Raw genomic sequence first — 20510 nt, forward strand, 5'->3', positions numbered from 1 at the left:
AGAGCCATTTTCCAGCTTTCTGCTGGCAGCTACCTTGTTCCAGAAGATTTTTTTTTCCACTGGCTAAGCCCATTGTTTTAAGGCCCATGAAGACTTTAAAGCTGCTTACAGACTGCAGAGTGACCTTTCCAGGTTGCAGTCTCTGATACCAGATACTCTGATACTCACAAACTGAGAGACCCTGAACAAAAAGAGCAGATTTGCTTTCGTATTTCTGAAGTGTCATGCATTCATTAGTTATAAATAATAAATGTAGCATAATCTGCAGAGCAGATATCCAGCCTATTTGATATTACTCTGTGCCTATGATAAGCTTTTTATGTTGAAATATTTTGGGCCTCGACCACTGCCTTCAGCCCAGGACCTCAGGACCAACAGTGTGATGGACAGAGGAAGGTTACTCTTTTCAGGAGTAGGACTCGATGAACATTATGGAGCTCTTCCAATTCAGGATACAAATACCACACATTGCACTCTAACACATGAAGAGAAGACATGAGGTGAGCCAAAGGCAAACCAGAGCGGGCCCCTGCTCTTTCCATCACATCCCTGCCACCAATTACCAACACTTGTGTAAGCAAGAAAAGGATCTTTTCTCCTTTTCAGTTCACTAAGCTCACATTTGCTGTGCCTCTGCTAGCACTAAAATACTGTAGCTGTTATGTCCAAATTTGTTTGCGTTCTTTCAAGATGTTTATTTAATACCTCCTTACTAATGAGTCAGGCTTCTTATACAGTGCACAAGACATCAATATTGCATGTGCTGGGGGACCAGAAGCACGGATACTAAACACTGTGTTTCAAACAGCAAGTGTTTTGTTAACAACAAATAAATGAGTGAGGGAACACCCAGATTCAGAGCAAGAGAAAAGCACGTGGAGGTTAATTGGCAAAGTGCCACAGCAGCCATTCTGTGGGGGGAATTTATGGTTTATAAGCAACCCAGTAAAAGGCTGCATTAATCACCAGATTACACTAAGCACTTGCAAATTTTAATACTGTAAACCAGTATTTTTTCTACATTCACATAAAAAAAAGCCTCTCATTTTAAATATAGAAACATGTAATCAGATTCCTAGAAGAGCTGGTTGTTTTGTTGTTGGCTTGTTTTTTTTTTCCCCCTGAGAAAAGTATTAATATTACAAATAACACCACAAACATCTCAGAGAAATTGATGGAGAGAAGGATAGGGAGAGAAATTCCTGCTGCTGCTGCGGGCCCTGGAGCTTCCACAGAAACCCTCAGTGCCCCAAGCACCTCCCTTCTCCCTGGAGGGTGGTCCTCACGTGGAAGGCACAGCACCCAGAGCTCCCCAGAGACCCAGGGAAGTTGCTGCATGCACCAGGCAGAGAGCCTAGCTGGAAGCCTGTTGGAAACGGTATGCTAAATATCCTATTGTGCACTTACACAGTATTTATAGACACCATTCGTCACATGGGCACTACGTGCATTAAATCCAGATGTAGTAAAATATTGGTGTCGTTATAGACTTCAGAAAAGGGCTCAGAAAAATGAAATGGCAGCAGCCCTCACCTTACTCCTGTGAATTCCAGCAGGTCTCTGGCATTCAGCAAGGTTTGGTTTACACCCAGACTCAGCCCTGACCAGTGGTACGTGTCAGGGAAGCAGTGGGAAGCAACGTCAGGTTGACCTCCTGGGCTAGGTCACAGGCCTCACAGTAACTGCATCTTATAGCAGTCAAAACCTGGTGGAATACAGTCAGAGCAAACACAGAGTAAAACTGAAACAGACTCAAAATCTTCAGAACTGGCAAAAGCCACAACAGAGCACAGAAACACAGCCTCTGCAAGGCAGCATGAGCAAATGACCTCCTGCACCGCCACTCAGCCCTAACCCCAGGCGGCCCTGACCATAATTGGTCACAGCTGGGCTCCTCCAGTCGCCTTCAACCGGAGGGAAATCTGCAGCACCAGACAGAAAACGCATGTGAACTGCAGACCTTTTTCAAAGAGCTGCCAGCAGCATTCTGGATGTAATGGCATTAAGAGAAGTGTCCGGTGTTCGCAGGAGTGCTATTCCTAGGGTGAAGACCAGCTTTTTGGTCATCTGGACGTAAGTGGTGTGGCCATAGCGGATGTGCTGTAGCCTAGAACATAGGGCAGCAGCAGGCAGCACAAGCATGATAGCCGTCGGTGCAGAAAGAGATAGATACAGTGTCTTGACAGATTCATGTATTGCCTACTTGGTTTTGGTCCTAGACCTAAAGTGAGTTATTTAACCTCTTAGGTTGACTTTCCCTGGCTGTTGATGTTATTAATTGCATTTGTCAATTCATCAGTGATGTCTGCAAAAGCACAGCATCACTTGTGAGGCATTCTTGAGAGAAGAAGCACTTCACATTCTGCATGACACCAGTAGCAGAAGTTAGGAATGAGGTGGCATGTCCAGTAGCAGGAATGCTGCTGCTTATTCTCTGCATAACTGACCTGCAAGGGCAGAGCACTGTTAAGCACCACACAGCCTGCAGATTTGCTTATGTGTGCAAAACCTCCTTGCACATTTCAGCACTGTCTGTACTTCTTGTGCAACAGGGCAAGCTATGATGCAGTTTGCTTTTTCTTCATAACAGCTATTGGGTTCTTTTTGCTTTTTTTTAATTTCTTTTTTTGTTAGTTGTTCTGCAGAAAGTCAAACCACAGGCAGCTTTCTTCCACAAAGCAATCCAATTAGTTAAGATTGTGGACAGATTAAGATTTAAGACTCCACCGAGATGCCTGGATGGAAATCCTTTAGGTTATTTAGTTCTTAGTCAGAGACAAACAGATAGGAATGGAGGAGAGCAGCACATGTAACCTGGGACCGCTGGGTGGAGGCTGCCAACTAATGAAAGGTCTCTTCTGTATTATCACCCTTAGCAAAGGGAGGGCCAGATAAGCCAGGACAACACAACTTACAGAGAAGGGCAGGTATGTAGGTCACCGTGCCACACAGAAGAGCACAGAGCAGAGCCTAGGCAGCCTTGTAGAGTCATAGAATCACAGAATATCCTGAGTTGGAAAAGATCCATAAGGATCATGGAGCCCAACACCTGGCTCCACACAGCACTGCCCAACATCCAAAACCCCATGTCTGAGAGCAGTGTCCAAAATATCCTTGAAGTCTGTCAGCTCAGGGCTGTGCTCTGGGCAGTCTGTTCCATGCCCATCACCCACTGGTGCAGACCCTGTCCCTAACCTCCAGCTGCCCCTCCCCTGACAGCTCCATGCCATTCCCTAGGGCCCCATTGCTGTCACACAGAGCAGAGCTCAGCGCTGTCCTCTGCTTCCTCTGTAGGTCACCACGAGCCTCCCCTCAGCTCCTCGGTTCTGGGCTGAGCATCCCCCTTCTTCTGGGTGACAGGCAGCTGTCCTGGCCACACGTTGAGAAAGAAAAAGCTTTGAGGAAGAATTTCTGGGATTTTGTAGGGCCCAAAATAGTGAGGACAAACAGGTGCAGGGGGTATGCAGACAGCTGCATGAAGGGCATGAGCAATTTCTTCTCCTTGCTTCCACTCATCCCTGTGATCAATCTTTTAACCAGAAAACGTCAAGGAAGGAATAAAGGAAGAAAGATTTCTCTCCTAAGGCACAAAACACAAATGAGGCAGACAGCAGGGTGGATGCGAGGCTTCAGACATTCATTTCTGGGAACGGGTTAGGAGAGCTCAGGATCCAGCTCCAGCAGGGTGAGTCACCAGGCAGCCCGCAGCTCCAGTCTGAGAGCTTCCACCGCTCTGCAGATAAAAGTTGCCAGCATGTAAATGCCAATCAAGTGGGCACAGCAGACTTAGCCATGATCGCATGAGATCATCCCGGAGGATCAACTCTCTGCTAGGAGTCAGCAAGGGTCAGAAACGCTGACAGCCGTTTCTCCATTGCTTTCTAGTGAGCGCCGTGAGCCACATGAGCCCGGGGCACCGCAGCCAGCACCTGCCAGGCAGCTCCCTTGGTGGGACAGAGCAGTGACACATGGCCGCTTCCTGGTCCATAAGGCGGGTATTTCAGGACACAGCATTTTAAATAACTGTTTGTACAGGAACAGCTCACTGCCACGCACTCATCAAATGCTTCTGAGGTTACTCAGTGCAACAGGAACACAGACTAAACTCCCACCCATCTCCATACCCTGCAGGCTGGGTACCACATGCTGCCTGCACCCTGCCCAAGTGCCAGGGCTCAGCAAGCAGCAGGAGCTGCTTTGACTGCTGGAAACACACATTTTAGCAGCTTTTAATCCAAACTGCTTGAGCATCCCAACTGAATCTGGTCTTCTGTTCCTACCCATTTTTTATAATGACAAGGTGTGCAGTCACTAAGTGTGGTTTATTTAATCCCAGGAGCTAATAGTGGCTGAAGGCTGGTGTGCTGCATGTGGGCCTAGAAGAACTGTGGGAAGAGCCAGATCAGAATGCCACAGCTCTTCTGGCAAACATAGACGGTGCCAAATATATGAGATGAAGAGCAGTCAGATCATTCTGACCAACTTAGTACTTAAGCGTGTTTGGCAATTGGCAGGTTTAGAGAGAGCAGGCAAACAAAATTGGGTTCCATTATCAGCAAGTCAAATTGGAATATCAGGAACACTGTGAAGATTGTATCGTGGATGTCACATTTGGTGCTGTTTTACACAGCTCTGTAATTACGTGAAAATTGCTACTTTCATTTAAAAGCTAAAAAATGTCTCCACCCAGGAAAGTTTAAGAAACATTAATCAAGCCCTCCAAATCCAAAAAGCAAATAGAAAAAAAAACACATCAGAGTAGTTATTAAAAAGCCCGAATCACTCAGACAACCCACGATGTGTGGTGGTCTGAGTTTGCCTGTTCAACTGGAGAAAATGTGGTTTTCTGGAGGGAGAGGCGACTGAGGGGGAGTATCTGGTTTTAAAAGATAAGAGTCAAGTCTAGTGGCTGTGTGACTGGGAGGAAGGTATATTTCCAGTTCTTGCATGTGTTTGGTGTGAGAGATGGAGCCAGGGAAGATGCCGAGAGCAGAACCTCACTAAATCTTTAATGGCTATCTTTGCTCTTGTTCCCTATCTGCATCTGTGTCCCTTGTGCACCACCACAAAATTTTTCAAATACCTGTGAAGTGCATCACTAACTGGGATGGATGGATGTCTAGATGTCTGTGTGCATGTGTTTTAAATGCCCTCAAGCTCACTGCCACCTGAGGCCCGGTATGAACCAGGAGCCACCATGCACAGGAGTGACATAAATCCCCCCGATCCCACTTTAATTACCCAGCAAGCAGGGCCCAGCACTGAGGCAGGCCTTGCCGCCTTGTGCTGCAACAGTGCAAGGAAGCAGCAGTGCCTGATGGTGCAGAGCTGTACAGTAGCAGGGCGAAGCAGAGGCTGTAATTATGAAACCACTTCATTGTGCAGCAGGCGCTCTAATGAAAGCAGCCAATGGGACCAGCTGACTGCATTTGCATCGACAGCAGCATGCCTGTAACATCAGTCTCTGTCACCTTTCCCCTCTCCAGCACATTTCTGAATGCTTGGAGTGAAGCAATCTCTCCGCACCACATAGACTGAAACCTATCCTTCGATTGCTCTCTGAAATCTGTTCTAAATCACACAGTGCAATGGTGACCACCTCAGGATGGCCTTTTTTTTTCCCCCCTCAGAGTATTTTGCACAGTTTGGCTTAGAGAAGCCAATAATTTTGCTGTGAATGGTGACCGGATAAGCCTCTTGCTTTCAGCTTAGCTTTCGGCACATGGGAAGTACATACAGGAGGGGGTTTGCCTGTTCAGAGAAGCCGTGGTTGCCCCATTCCTGGAGGTGTCAAAGCCAGGTTGGATGGGGCCCTGGGCAGCCTGAGCTGGTGGGGGACAGCCCTGCCCACGGCACGGGGTTGGAGCTGGGTGATCTTCAAGGTTCCCTCCAGCCCAAGGCATTCTGCGATTCTGCTGCCCTTGCTGTGCCAAGCCTAAGCCTGCAGGATTTTGGCTCTTCAGGGCTCCCCATCTAGCAGCTCGTACAGCATTACAGATGTACTGCTCTTTTAACCAGCAAAGAAAATAAATCTTCCTTGCCATAAATGCTAATGTTCGTGCACAGAGAAACTCAAAGTGAGGCTACAGGGAGAAACATTCCCCATGCGATGATTAAAGTGCCAGTCCATGAGCGCTGACGTCAGCGCATGCTTTCAGGGCGGCAGAGCACTTTGCATTTATCCTCTCCTTGTTTGTGCTCCATCTGGACAGGTTCCAGTGGAAAAAAAAAAAAGAAAAGAAGAGAGAGAGAGAGAAACAGAGAAGCCTTTCTGATACATTCCTGGATTCCCTCAGTTTCATGCAGGGAGCAGCTCAGAAGCACCTCACGCCTGCTTGCCCAGTTCAGTGAGATAGAAGAGCCCCAAGGCAGCTGATGCTGCGGGCAGACTGAGTTATAACCAGGCTGTCATAGTGAGCAGTCAGCTGGTGCAGCTCCAAGGATGACCAAATGAGAGCATGCTGCTAAATAACGTAATTAAATAACATTATCTCAGGATTCGATAACTTGCAGAGGCCACCCTGTTTCCAATCAAGCAGATTCATTCCAGCTCCTAACTGCTTTTGTATAAAGTCACGGTGGTTCAAAGAACAAAATGCTTGAGTGAGCTACAGGTTTCTGTTAAGAACGGCCTGGTGGAAGGAAGCAAAGGGCAGCTCCTGACTGCAGGCTGCTGTCTGCAGGCTGGAGGACGAACAGATGACCCTTCTCATGGATGGAGCAGCAGTATGTTGGAGGCTGGGAGCTGAGGACACGCTGGTGAAGATGCTGAGAGGCAGCTTTACGTGTGGAAAGACACTTATTTTCTTTTCCCTTTTTTGTTGGCCTCAGTGAGGAACCACTGCTTTACCAACAGCTCAGGTGGATCTCTGCAGGAGGTGGCTGTGCAGGAGGCTGCCTTGCAGGCACTCGTAGAAAGTCTGGATTTACTGCAGTCTTCAGGAGAAAAAACTTTTCTTTCTCCCTGGACATGCTGATGCCTTGGAGTAAATTCTTGCTTCAAAAATCAGGATGGCAATATTAAAAAAATATCAAAAGGTTCCAAATTGGTATTATTTTTAACAGTATGGTTTTAGCTGGAAAATGAATCAAAAGGCAGACATCCCATGCTTCTGAATATTCTGAAACTAAACAGTCTTTCAAGGAGCTAAATAGCCTTGCAATAACATTCTAAAAGGGAAAATTTCACTTTGGGTCAACTTTTTCCCATCATTTCTCTTCCAGCAAGGAAAAAACTTGAAGTCAAACCAATGAAGACCAACAATGCAAGAAAAAAAACAATTAATTTCAGCAACACCATTTCTTCCCAATAGGACTTTTCTTTTTCATAAAAATTCTGTCCCAAAGGACATACCTCCACCAGGCAAACAGATCTGAGATCAGATGCCCAAAAGCCCCAACCCTTCCTACTCCAAGCAACACATCAGGATCACTCCAGAACAAGGTGATGCAGAGCCCATAGCATTGCACCCCGTAATAAGCGCAGCCTGGGCCCCACTGAGTGCTTGCTGTCCCCATGTGGCTCTAGAGCACCAGGGCAGGCCCTGTTCCTGGTGTCCTGCATGCTGCAGAGCTTGCTGCACCCACTGCTCCTCCCCACTTATACAGTCTGCTGCTGTTTTGCTGAGTTTGCATTCAAGAGGGGAAAATCAGGCATAAAACTGGCACAGCGACCAGTCTGCTCTGTTGGTGATTGAGTGATAAGTCGTGCAGTGGTTACACAACTGGGCCGTGTCTGTGGAGCCAGGGCTTCTGAGTTTAATTTCCTGCTCAGCCACTGACTCGTCACCTCACCTGGGGCACATCACTTCACCTCTCTGCACACACATTTCATCGTCCTTGGGGAAGGTGTGGGGGGGTAATAAGGCTGCCTCACAGGAATGTTGGGACACTCAAATTACCCTAATAAATATTTGTAAGACACTTTAGACGATGTTTCAATAAAGGCATCAAGTATTTTGCTGTAGAATAAGTAACAGCCAGGAGAATGTCCTAATTGCCAGGCTGGTTCATTTGCCTACCGTGCACCATAGGTTTCTGGCAGCTGTACTGAAGGATGCCTCAGGTAGGGGAGAGGTGAAGAGGTTGTTGGACTTGTGCAGCAGCAACAGCAGGAAAATGTCAGCTCGTGCCACAAAACAAGCATGTGATGGATGCATGTTACGCCATGGGCTGAGAAGCATTTGTGTCACTTTCAACCCAGACTCACAAAAGCTAGCACAGATGACTTTGAAATGGATGGCATACAGATGCTTAATCTTGTTAAGCACAGTCAATAAAAGCCACATGATTTCTTCAGAATTCATTGGCAACTCTGGGGACTTAGAAAGCATTTAGACGGGAATTTCTGCTATTGCATATCCCCAGAAATGTTATCTTGCTGCCTACAGCGAGCACCTCACCATTGGGATTCACTGACCAGGTGTGTCAGGGCCTGATTCCCAGAGGATCTGGAAGGCATATTCTGGTTTATTATATTATTTGTATAGTCACTCAATTTTGCTTTGGGAAACCAAGGAGATACTGTACTCCAGGCCCCAGAGGCTGTATTTACACACAGGTGAACTTTGAGGGTCCCTGCACCTGCAACACCTGCAATGCGGTTGGCCATTGCTGATGGAAGGGAAGAGCTGAGCAGAGAGCCACGCCAGCCTCGGGAATTTTCAAGGTACGCATTGTCCAACCTACCCAGCTGCATCCTCTCCACTTAGTTCTAGCTCCTGTGTTTTACTTTGATCTGAAAGGTGTTTCAAAAGATACCCACGGGCAACCTGTCAAGTGTGTGTAAATCCCTGACAGGTGCAGAGTTGCTGAGCTGGCTGGTGCCTGTGACTGCCACAGAAGGCTCTGGCTACAAACCTGAGCTGATGTGACAGCATTGAAAGCACTTTGTCTCATTCACCCGCTGTGAAATGCCCAAGGCCCAACTTTCCTGCTGCTGTTGATCTGCTGAGCAGCCTTGGCTGCTCTTTTGTTTTGGGGATTATCTCCTATTGCGACCTAAGCCCATCGTGGCTCTCAGGTGGTGCTTCCAGTCACTTAACCAACACAAATGGTAGCAAAAGGGGTTTTGATCCCTTCACGGCTAGTTTTTAAGATGAGAAGGAATTTTAAAGAATCTGTGACAGTTATAACACAGACACTTTCAAGGCAACAGACCACTTTTCTCCTTCATGTCCATAATCTCTTTACAGCAATGAGAGAGCACTGTTAGGTGTTTGGAAGTGGCTGGTTTCTCCACCTGAAATATCTTGCCGCAGGGTCAACCCATGGATCAGTGGCAGAAGTCCTGTCCTGCCTCTCACTGAGCCACATCCACACAGCACAGTCAGTCCACAGTCAGGGACTCTTAAAACCTTCTAATAAGGAAGCAGAGAGCCTGAAGAGCGCAAAGTACTCTACCACTGAAGCACATTCATGGACCCCATACTCTGTCCAACAGAGGATATGAGCACATTTTCATACCCAACATCTACAAATTCTATAATTAGGAAAAAAAAACCCACCACACTACAAAGCTCATTAATGAAATTTTCTCAGTAAAACCCACATGCATTAATCTAGTTACAATCATGTTATGACTGACAATCACAAAGTAGTTACACAGAAATGGAAAGCCATAAGGCAACTTCCTCTAGCCTCCAGCCAGCAGGGATTCCGTCCCAACTCTTAAATAAGCTCTCCTATATTTCTTTGGATTAAATTGCTCAAATTGCCCAAGCCATGCACTTTCTGTCTTCTTTTGGGCTCTTTCTGGTGGGCAAAAACAGAACAATAACAATTTCTGCTTTCTGCTGAGAGCTAATAAGCTTCTTTTTTTATTATTTTATTGCACTTTTCAGCTATGAGTTGATAGCATCGAGTTTCAAACTGTGTAAGAGAAAATGACTGCCCTCAGAAAGGAATTCAACAGGTGAAAGGGTAGTGTAGTATCTGGGCCAGATGCTGAGGATTACATGGAAGATGCTCAGCATGTGTGATGTTAACCATTCCAGCTTCTTTCCCTTCTTCTACCACCCTCTTTTTTTGATACAGTGTAATGCTGCTAGAAATAATATTCAGGCGTCTGGATGAGCAAACTCTGAACTGGGGATAGAAATAGTTTTAACGTGATAGTTCTCAAAAATCATGCTCAGAGATCTGTGATTCCCAGGAAACCTGTTTTCCATGTAAGTAATTTGTGAGCCACATCTTGGATGGGCATTCTTCCTGTTCCCAAAGTCTCAGATACAGGGAACAGGAATAACCCAACTACAGAGCTGTAAGAATCCAGGGCTTTTCCATCGGTAGACAAAAAGGACAGAAGTTCCATTCAGCTGCTGCCTCAGCGGTAGACAAACTGCCAACGCTTATTAGGCTCTGTCACTTCCCTTGAAGACTGGATCCGTTTCCAGGGCCAGGCAACAGCACAGCGCTTCTCCCAGCAATAACCCACACTGGGCAGTCCCTTGGACAATGACTATCCATGAGCACCAAGCTGCAGCTCTCCATTAGTGGAAGAGCTAAGCCAGTTTTCAGAAGACATACGAGGTGCTTTTCAGCAGCAGGTGTGATCACCACTGTCTGAAGTAAAATTCTGGGCTAGGACACCATGCTTTTCATGCTTTTTTTCACACAGACTTGAAGTTCCTCCTATGCTTCCCTTCCTTTGTGCATCAGTAAGCAACCTGCACCCAGCAGTGCAGAGAGGAAACATGCCACGGGGCAATGAAAGCAAAGATGTGTTATTAAGGAAAGAGGGAAAACAGACAACTGACAGACAGGATGCACAGATTCTGATTTAATGCTAAACTGAATGCAGTCAGACAAAGATCCAGACCTAATAATTTGTCATTCATTTCAGCTTAATCCTACCTCTACTTAATGAGCACAGAAAGAGCATTTGGCATCAGTATTTTAAAGGAAATTATTTTGCTTCTGGAACAGCTGAAAACTGCATGATTCTTCTTCTTTTTTTTAATCTTATTTTTAAATGTCCATGCAGTTCATCACATTCTTCAGTCCACACCAGCAAGATGCCAGAAGACATTTCCACAGGCTAAATAAGGAGCACACAATTTCCAGCTCCATCTCCTATGTGCTCCTGCTGTAATAGTGCAGCAGAGCTGTACCCAGAGAAAGTAGAGGAAAAGGCTTCCGTTGCCGAAGCAGCACAGAGCCAACATAGTTTAAGCTCACCAGGTTCCCAAAAGCTTCAGTAAAGGTAGCATTTCTCACAAAGCCGAATGCTTCAGGGAACCGAGTATCTGCGGTACAATCCGCAGTCACCCAAGGTCCCAGGCAATAACAATTTCCGCTAGCATCCTTCAAAATACTGGAGGAGGTAAGAGCCATCTTTTTGTTTCACTTCCTGACTGGCTGCAACTCTGATGTCTTGGCTTTCAGAAGCTCAGAGCAAAATTCAGACTTCTACAAAAGGAAGGGACCTTCTACTTATTCTTGCAGGGGGCACCAGCATGAAACCCAAAACAGATTTGCATCCAACACCAGGCTGGAAGAGCCTAATGAGTGAACGGTGCAGCTCTTGCTCACGTTCTATAAACTTCACCCCACTTCATGCACGCACACATCATTTGAAAAGTACATCAGCACTGAAATTCTGTTTTGAGTCTCCTTTAACATACCCAGTACTGATGAAAGGTTCCACAGAGAATGACATCTTTTTCTTCCCTATGAAGGCAGGGGCTGCATGATTTGTGGCTACCCAGAATGGAAGAGGACTTATGAGAATAACATACAGGATTGAGAATAGATTGTCACCTTCATAACCCACTGGGATTCAGATCCCCCACATCTTATAATAGTCTGAGGTAATGATGCTGTGGAACATGCTGGAATATAGTAGATGTCTTACATTACAAGGCTGCGTTTGCTTCCAGTAGTTGAACTAAATAAATATCAGCAGTTCAGACATCAGGTAGATGGTTAAGACACACACTGAAGACAGGGACAGGAAGAACAGCAGAGATGAGCTGTGTGAGCTTATGCCTGAGCTGCACTGAAACAAGATACAGGTGCTTCTGTTTTGCATTTCAAATACATCTCTGTTTGGGGCTGCATATATAGCTGCCGTGCTCAGACACACCTGTGGATAGGATTTATGCAAACAACAGTCCTACCACTAACAGTCCAACCTTTGAGAGCAGATCAAAGGAGGGAGGAGTGGAGCTGCAGTTCCTGACTACACACGCTGTATTTTACCCATCTCTTTTTATCTTGGCCAGAAGAATGAGCGAAACGGAGTCTGAATACCTTGTGTGTGTGTGTAATGACTAGATTTAAGAAACCCAGAACACTTTTTTCCACTGAAACAGTTTTAATTTTCAGCTTGTTTGCATTTCTGGAATGGAAATGTAGAAATCTCAAAAAAAAAAAAGGAAAAAACCATCATTACAAACTACAGTTTAGTTTCAATAAAATCAAAAATAAAAGTATTTGGCACATGAAATAAAAGTACTGACAAACAAGACCACAATGAATATATGTAATATGCAAGTATCACACAAGGGATGTCTAACTACCGGAAAAGATCAACTCTGAACTCCTGAGAAGTTTGAAAAAACTTTGCAAATTCTTCCTGAGAGAATGACCACAGTGATTCCAATCTGGGAGAACTGAACATGCCACAGGTCCCACAAGAACCAGACCATTTTGTTACATGGTTGATCAGAAGGTGCTAGAGGATGTTTCCTTGGCATTGCACTTTCCTGTGTACTTTCCTGAAAGTTCCAGTATGACCATAGCACCATCAGCTCAGTGGTCTTATTGGAATCTAACATGTGAAATTGCTACTTTGCTTCTTTATCACACCTTACCACTGGGGAACACCAGGTCACAATCATGAACATCTAACATTTTATACACAGAGTTTTATAGGAAAAGGGGACAAATAAGGTGCCAAGGTGCATGAATAAGTCCTGTGTAATATTCAAGAAACTGAGAAGCACATCCCAGCACGAAAAAGCTTTAACATTTGGAACTCCATTGTCCACCTCACTGGTCTGCAGAAGCTAGCCCTACAATGCCTTTCTGAGCAATACCAGTGGGCCCAAAAATTCCTGGCTAAAAACAAAATTTGAGGAATGTCCAACTGTTTTTTAATTCTGCAGAGACAGATGTTTGCTCCATTAGTTTTACAGAGATGTTGTTTTCATGTTCTTTTCTGCATCGATCTCACATTGGTGTCTCCTGGCTCTTCTTCCTGACACAGCCCAGAGGAGCAAAGAGCCCACCAGGACTCCGGCTACTGCCGCCACAATGACAGCCCAGTAGGGGACTGAATGTTCTGTCTTCTCCAAATTGAGAGCTGAATTCCTAAATCCACTGTTTCTCATTGTGGAAAGAAAGGGTTTCTCCTACAAAGAGAGATGAAAGGTTTTTACTGACCAGAGACACCTCGCAGCAGTGTTCAGACAGCATAGCATACCCCCTCCCAGAGAAGGGAGTCAATTTCTAGACAGGCAATTAACTGTTCTGCCTTCTGCTTTAGCCCAAACTGTTTCCTGCCCCATTGCCTGAAGTTCCTAGAATTAAAAAGAGAAGTCACCTTAGAAACATCAGTGTTGGCATCATTTCCAAATCTGTTTCCTGCAGATAACCAAATGAAAATACCTACACTCATTAAAACCAGCTCAAAGTAGAGACTTTCACTGCAGTAAGGATAGATCTATGGCATTAAACCTTTCTGTAGAATTTCCAGAGTGTAATAAACAGCAGCATATTTTTGCTATTTATAACCTTTACAAAGATATTCTTGGGAAACAAACAAATAAACAAACAAAAACCAACAAGAAACAGTAAGAACAGAGGAAGAAAATAAATGTGATTAAAGAAGAGTACGGCCTTTACTTACAAGGTTTGGACACTTGAGTTTTGATCTGTCATAGGTAAAGTTGTTGTAAGTCTGCTTTTCACCAACTGGTTCCATCTGAGGAAGGGAAAAGCAATAGTAAACAGTGAGGATTTTTTTCTCCTCTTGTATGAGGATGCCTACAAGTTTTTATCCAGTCTTTTAGTGCCTGCAGCAATGAAGAAACATGGGAGAAGTGCATCATAGGAGAGTTTCCAAACATTTTAACACTCATGAACTGAAGACATTGAGGATCTGACGCAGTATCTGCAAAAACTCAAGAAGCAAACAACAGGAGAAGCCTTTCCTTCTTTCTCACTGAGTGCAGGAGAAAATAGCTCTGACTACCACATACTTCAAATACTCTGCTACAACAAAGTGGTGCACTATACACTCAGTTCTCCCACATAGGCATCTCAAATAACAGTATAAACCACAAAGGGAAAAAAAAAAGTCACATGAGAAATGTTACTCACATTACTAAGCACAGTACTGAAAGAAAGAAGCTTAGGTGTCATGGTGACGGAAATGCGTTCAGAAACGATGTGGAGTTGCACAGGCAGGAGGAGACAATGCTAACCTTTGCAGTCTACACTCAGACAAGAAATGCCCGGGGAGTTTTAGCTAAGGCTAAGTTCACAAGACTGCAAGAAGTGAATTAAATAAAGCCTGTTAGATCATCAGTTGTCAGCTAAGCTGACCATAGGTTCTCCCTGAGTCCATTTCAGACGCAAAATAAAATATGTCCAGGCTAGGAGTGCACGTGCCATCTGTTACCATAGTTAAGCTAACAAGTAGAAGCTTGATCAGTCATGTTGACTGAAGCGTTTACGATTGTGTATCGACATGCCAGAAGTCATGACCTAAGGACTGGCCCATAGAAAACTGCAGAACTGTCACCCAGCACTTTTAGGTATACAGCATAGAGGATGGCTGTTGCTGCTGCTGCCATCTATACACACATCTACTGTCCCACATGACTAAAGTGTCACTGGCACGGTGGAGAGAAACAATACCTTGACAAAACCAACACAAGATGGAGAAAAAAATCTTGATAACAAAATTCCAGTATGGGAATACTTTCTCTGGTTTCTTCATACAAAATAAAAATAGGCACAGAAAAAAATCAAAGGGGAGAGATGAACCAACACAAGATAAAGAAGCTGATGATGCCTCGTGTATTAAAGATATGAAGAGGAAATAAATGTAAGAAGTGCAGAGAAGACGAGAAGTAAACTAGAGGGTAAGGTTTTACTGATTGTCATGAGGTCCTGTTGGACACCTACAAGTCCTAATTGTTTGGTCTGCCTTCTTGCTAAAGTTGTGAAGATGGAATTTGCTTGTTTTATTGCATTTGAAGGGAAAAGCTCAAGTTCTGATGTAATGATTTGAAAGCTATGTGGCTCATTTCTTGTAGCATTCTGTCTGCAGCTTGACTGGTTAGTTGTAGGTAACCGTAACACTTTCTGTGCCAGAACACTTGGCAAGGGGTCTGGCATAACGCCCAGGCAAAGGACAATAAGGTGCAGAATTCTATAGCCTATCCTTTTCACTTTGACTCTACGCGATGTGTACCTCAGGAGCATAATCTTCTGAGCTCCGAAGATGACAGCATCTCCAAGTCCATAAGTATACAGGACAATTTCTGGAACACACATGCAGATCCTCTGGTAGCATGTAGCAAATACAGAGGCATAATACAAGCTAAACACACTGTGGGCCAGGGGGCTGATACGGTGGATCTAGGACCAGTAGGAGACTGTTAAGATTAAAGAGTTTTCTGACTTCATAGGGTAGGAGTACACTTTGCATGAGGCAGGAAAGGCAGAGAACATCAGGGTGAGGAAGAGGCTCCTTAAGCCGTCTCCATCCTTGCATACCCACACAGTGGCCAGGCACAGTCTAGCCCTTTGTGTAGACTGACGAGAATACATGTCATTTGGCAATAAGCCTACTTCTTGCTGAGCTCTTCAGGGAACAGCAAAACAATACGGCCTTACAGTAAGCTTGCACAACCTCTCCATACATGGACAGCGAGTGGAAAGAAGGGAAGTATTAGATAGATATATTAAATATAAATATATTAAATAGATTTAATAGGAACTAGTCTGATCAACATGAATCGACAGAGTTCTGTGGAAGTGAAGAGTTTGCTTAAGAATCTGATCCCCAGTACGCAGTAGAAAGATGTGTCAATATTCTTATATGTGGGAAATGAGTGACAGCCTGGACAGAATGAAGCTCCAGTGGCAAAAAAAAAGGACTGATCGTGATTCAGGAATGAGTAATGGCTAATAAGAATACCACGTGTCAACAAACCCAATTTAAGGCTACCATATGCCCAGATATTTTCTTTTTCTTCTTGGGATCTGCAGCCATGCACTATTTGAATGTTATTTACATTTGTCAGGGGGTCCTGAACCACCGTGAGCCTTGTTAGAGCTACTACACAAAGAAGCCTGCTAGGCTGCCACCATCTGGAGACCCACACAGTGAAGCCTGATGCTGAAAAATAGGCAGATTTGTTGGGTGCACAAATAAATAACACAGGCACACACACACTGTTTTCCATAACCCTTACACGACTTACAGCTCATGTGTTACAGAGAGCAACTGCATAGGTTTCTGTCCGGGATGTCCTAGTCCTTGTGCTGAAGTTCCTTAGGGAGTATGTTATCTTGCTCAAACTTTTACTTAAACTGAAAATAGTTTCTCCTCTATTTATGTCTGTTTCTTGCACAAACCGGGATACAGCATTTCTGCTGGCACAGTGCGTTTGCAAACTGGTGTTGATGAGACAAGAAGAGCAAATGTTGCTGTGGCATGAAAGCACCATAGACTTTTTTCGACTATGGGAAATAACATCATTCCAAAAGTGACTGTTACCTTGGAGTTATCAAGTCTAGCATATGCTTCTTATATACTGTGCCAGCACTATTCAAAATTTGTTTCCCTCAAAATGACAGAAGGAACATGACTGCAAGCAGAGGAATCATAGGTGTGACTTCAGTCCTCCATTAGCTTCAGTCACTCTGACAGAATTGCCTCAGATATTTGGATGATACAACACTTTTAATGGTAAGTAAAAAAAGAAATTGATCACGTGTTTTCATAATAAGTCTAGGAGACGTCAATGAGGAAAGGTAGGCTCATTCAGCAGGCTTTTTCAGGAAACATACGGGACTGTATGTTTAACTGGGCTGATTTTTGTCTTAGTGCATATTAATTACCAAAGCAGAAAGGAATTTTCCTTCAGAGTATGTTGAAACACTCAGAATTTTTCATAAGCAAAGGGGATAAGCAAAGGGTTATACTGTTTTAGGCAACAAAACTGCTGTCAGTTGTGTCCCAAGCAATGCAGACAAAGAAGGATCTCAAAGTTCAGTAGTCCTCCTCATGTTAGCATAACAGTTTTATTTCTTGTTTACTGTTTTGTTTCACACAAACATCCTTTCTCATGATCTTTTGTTGGGACTCCTACAACAAGCACATTGGGATCTACTTTCTAGTCTCTTACCATATTATTCCAGAGAGCCATAGCCATCTCAGCATAGCCTTTCTCGCTGAAATGAAAGCAGTCTGCAGCAAAGAAACTCAGATCTGGCTTGCCATTCTGCAATAAAAAGCAAAATAAATTTCTAAATACATTTCACACTTTAAGACTTGACATATTGTATCTAAAAGTGCACTGTACCTACCATACCCACTTCACACTTTTTGGTATTTGCAGAGTAGGACCTGGGTGTCCTGAAGGACAACAGGTTGTCCATAAGCCAGCAGTGTGTCCTTATGGCCAAGAAGGCCAACTGTATCCTGGGGTGCATTCCAAACAGCGTGGCCAGTAGGCTGAGGGAGGTGATCCCTCCCCTCTATTCTACCCTGGTGAGGCCACATCTGGAGTTCTGTATTCAGCTCTGGGTCCCCAGCTCAAGAAAGATAGGGAACTTCTAGAGAGTCCAGTGGAGGACCACGAAGATGATGAGGGACCTGGAGTATCTCCCACGAGAGGAAAGGCTGAGAGCCCTGGGGCTGTTCAGCCTGGAGAAGAGAAGGTTTAGAGATCTTACAAATGCTTATAAATATCCAAAGGGTGGAAGTCATGTGGATGGAGCCAGGCTCTTTTCAGCAGTGCCCAGTGACAGAAGAAAGATCAGGGCACAAATTGAAACATAGGAAGTTCCATACGAACATGAGGAAAAACTTATTTACTTTGACTGACAGAGCACTGGAACAGGAAATGTGAAATGTACTATAGGGAACCTACTTCAGCAGGGAGTTGGACTAGATGAACTCAGAGGCCCCTTCCAACCCCTACGATTCTGTGATTTTCCTTAAATGCAATCTGTTCACGTTTTGACACTGCAGACAAAGTTAGGCGCTCGTAACTATGGACAGATTATAGCACCTTGAGATCTCCTGTGTAATGCATACTGTTCAACTTCACAAAGCAATTTCCATAACAAATCTTATCATTATACCAATAGTCACAGTTCGTATATGGACCCAGCCATTGATCTGTACTTTACCTTAAACAGAACCCAAACGTAAAAAAAAAACCAAACGTTTACTTTAATCTTTGCTTATCAAACTTTCACAACTCAGATTCTTTCAGGTATTCAAATTTGTGCTGGATTTCAGAAAATATCAAAAACTGTGGGTTTATCCATGAGAGGCAAATATCAGTACTAAGGAAAACACACCTTATCACTACTAAAACTGTAACCATTATTTGGAGTGGCAAAACAAAATAAGGATGCTATAACAAAAAGACGAGTATTATGCGAAACTGAGTGCTTCAGGATCCACACCAAGAATTTGTATCCTTAACTACAGAACATATATAATGTTAGAGCTGTATAAAAGAAGGGAGAATCAGCCTTTGGCTTCAAAGGCTGCTTCCTGTTTCCAATCTTAGGTGAGTCAGGCATGCTGGTCTCCATGCGAAGAAAATCTGAACACATTCAACAACCTAATGCAGAGAAAACATCATGGTGAAGGCCAACCAAGCCCTCCAACAGCAGAAGCAAAAGGGGACATGCAGTTCAGATGAAGCACAAGGGTGCCTAGGTGCAACATGCCCGCTGTGAATGTTTCCCAAAGCTGTTTTGACCCACAGGCAGCACAGCTTTTCCTGTCTTCTCCGTCACTCTTATTACAGGCTCTACCCTGTGGCCTCTAAACCATGCAAACAAAAAAAACCCACAGTCCTTGCCTCACGGATTCTGCCAGCTTAGAGAAATCAAGATACTGGCCTACGCAAGATGCAAAAGAAAAAGGAGACTCACGCTGTCCAGAGGCAAAATGGTGTTTCGGAAAAATGGCTGCACAACAACGGCAAAGTCCTCACGCTGTTCGTACCGACCACTGTTGACCAGCTGCAAGGCTTCAGCCTGTGGGGAGTTGTGTGGTTGGAAACAGGAAAAGAACTTGCAAAGATCATCTACCATTTAACAGCTATTGTAAAAACATGCATATTACATTTTTGCAATGTAGGTTGGCAAACTTAGTACAAATCCAGCTGAATAGTATTGAACGGTCCAGAGAATGGCAAAGTAGATAATTTGGAAGAGATTTTCGTGAGAAAAATGTGAAGAAACTAAGACATTTGGAAAAGTGAAGCTGCTTAACTTTGAGCAAAAAAATGTGGTTTGTATCTTACAGAAATCAGTGCTTCATAAGCGCAAGAAGAAAAAAAGTACAGAGAATTAGAAAAAGGAGCAAGGCCAAATTTTTTAGAAGAGACAGATGATTGGGAACACAAACATGTGGAACATGTTCGATTTTTCAGAAAGGTGTGCTGGCAGTAAAATAAAATATAAGCACTGTAAAACACCTGCTACTTTTGAAAACTATGCCTACAGACATACATATTATCAGACAGATAATAAAGCTATCTTCATTATACCTTTCAGCTTATGGGTATAAACACTAAAGGTCCTGGTTATATCTCAGAACAGTTCTAGTCCCACTTCCCTAATAAAGAAAAATGCCTACATGGCTAAGTCTATGTGTTTTCCAAGATGGATTTTTTGAGCTTTGTCAGATCCATCAGACAACATCTACTGCCATAGAAAGAACAGGAGGACTGGAGAACAAACTGTGATCCCATAGTGATCCCTGCATTCACAGAACTAATGACAGAAAAATCTTCTGCTTCAATGTCTATTCATAACCTTTGTTAAATTTGAGTGAACCTTAAGGTAGAGGCTATGAAAAGTTACTCTCAGATAATTAGCTGACCCACAGTAAGCTGTGTGCTAACTCTCAGCCCATGGTAAAAGAAAAGAATATCAGGTTAGTTTAATTCATTTCCTTTGCTAAGAGTAATGACAAAACTGCTGATGCAAGTTAATTTGTTATCCTTGCAGTAACATGTCAACTCCTGTGAGCTACTCATTGCATTTATAATGAATGTACACCAACAAAACAGCCATCATCATCAACTCCTTTCCAAATGCCCAAACAACTAAGCTCAAAACATTAAGGCAGAAAGACTGCATTGCTGCTAATCACCTAGGAGGCCAGGATTTTAATTAAACTGTAGCCAAGCTGTTTCCCCAACCTCTCCTCTCAGTTCTGAGGTTTTGTGTAAGAGAAAGGGGATTGAAGGAAGAGATGAAAAAGAAACACAAATGAAGATGACTAGTTACAGAATCAAATT

The 20510-nt window shown here is 44.0% G+C and overlaps 1 protein-coding gene across 1 annotated transcript in view; it reads right to left on the bottom strand.

The window, feature by feature from the left end:
• Window positions 1-12370: 12370 nt before the first annotated feature.
• PLB1 (phospholipase B1) overlaps window positions 12371-20510 on the bottom strand; it is a 79463-nt gene continuing 71323 nt past the window's right edge. Inside the window, exons 55-58 of the mRNA XM_010706793.3 lie at window positions 19135-19239; window positions 17367-17462; window positions 13853-13927; window positions 12371-13355 (exon numbers count right to left, since the gene is read on the bottom strand). Coding sequence (XP_010705095.1) covers window positions 13134-13355; window positions 13853-13927; window positions 17367-17462; window positions 19135-19239 — 498 coding nt within the window. The 3' untranslated portion in view covers window positions 12371-13133. The remainder of the gene's footprint in view (window positions 13356-13852; window positions 13928-17366; window positions 17463-19134; window positions 19240-20510) is intronic.

This window comes from Meleagris gallopavo, chromosome 2 (assembly GCF_000146605.3).
Source record: "Meleagris gallopavo isolate NT-WF06-2002-E0010 breed Aviagen turkey brand Nicholas breeding stock chromosome 2, Turkey_5.1, whole genome shotgun sequence".
Classification (NCBI taxonomy): domain Eukaryota; kingdom Metazoa; phylum Chordata; class Aves; order Galliformes; family Phasianidae; genus Meleagris; species Meleagris gallopavo.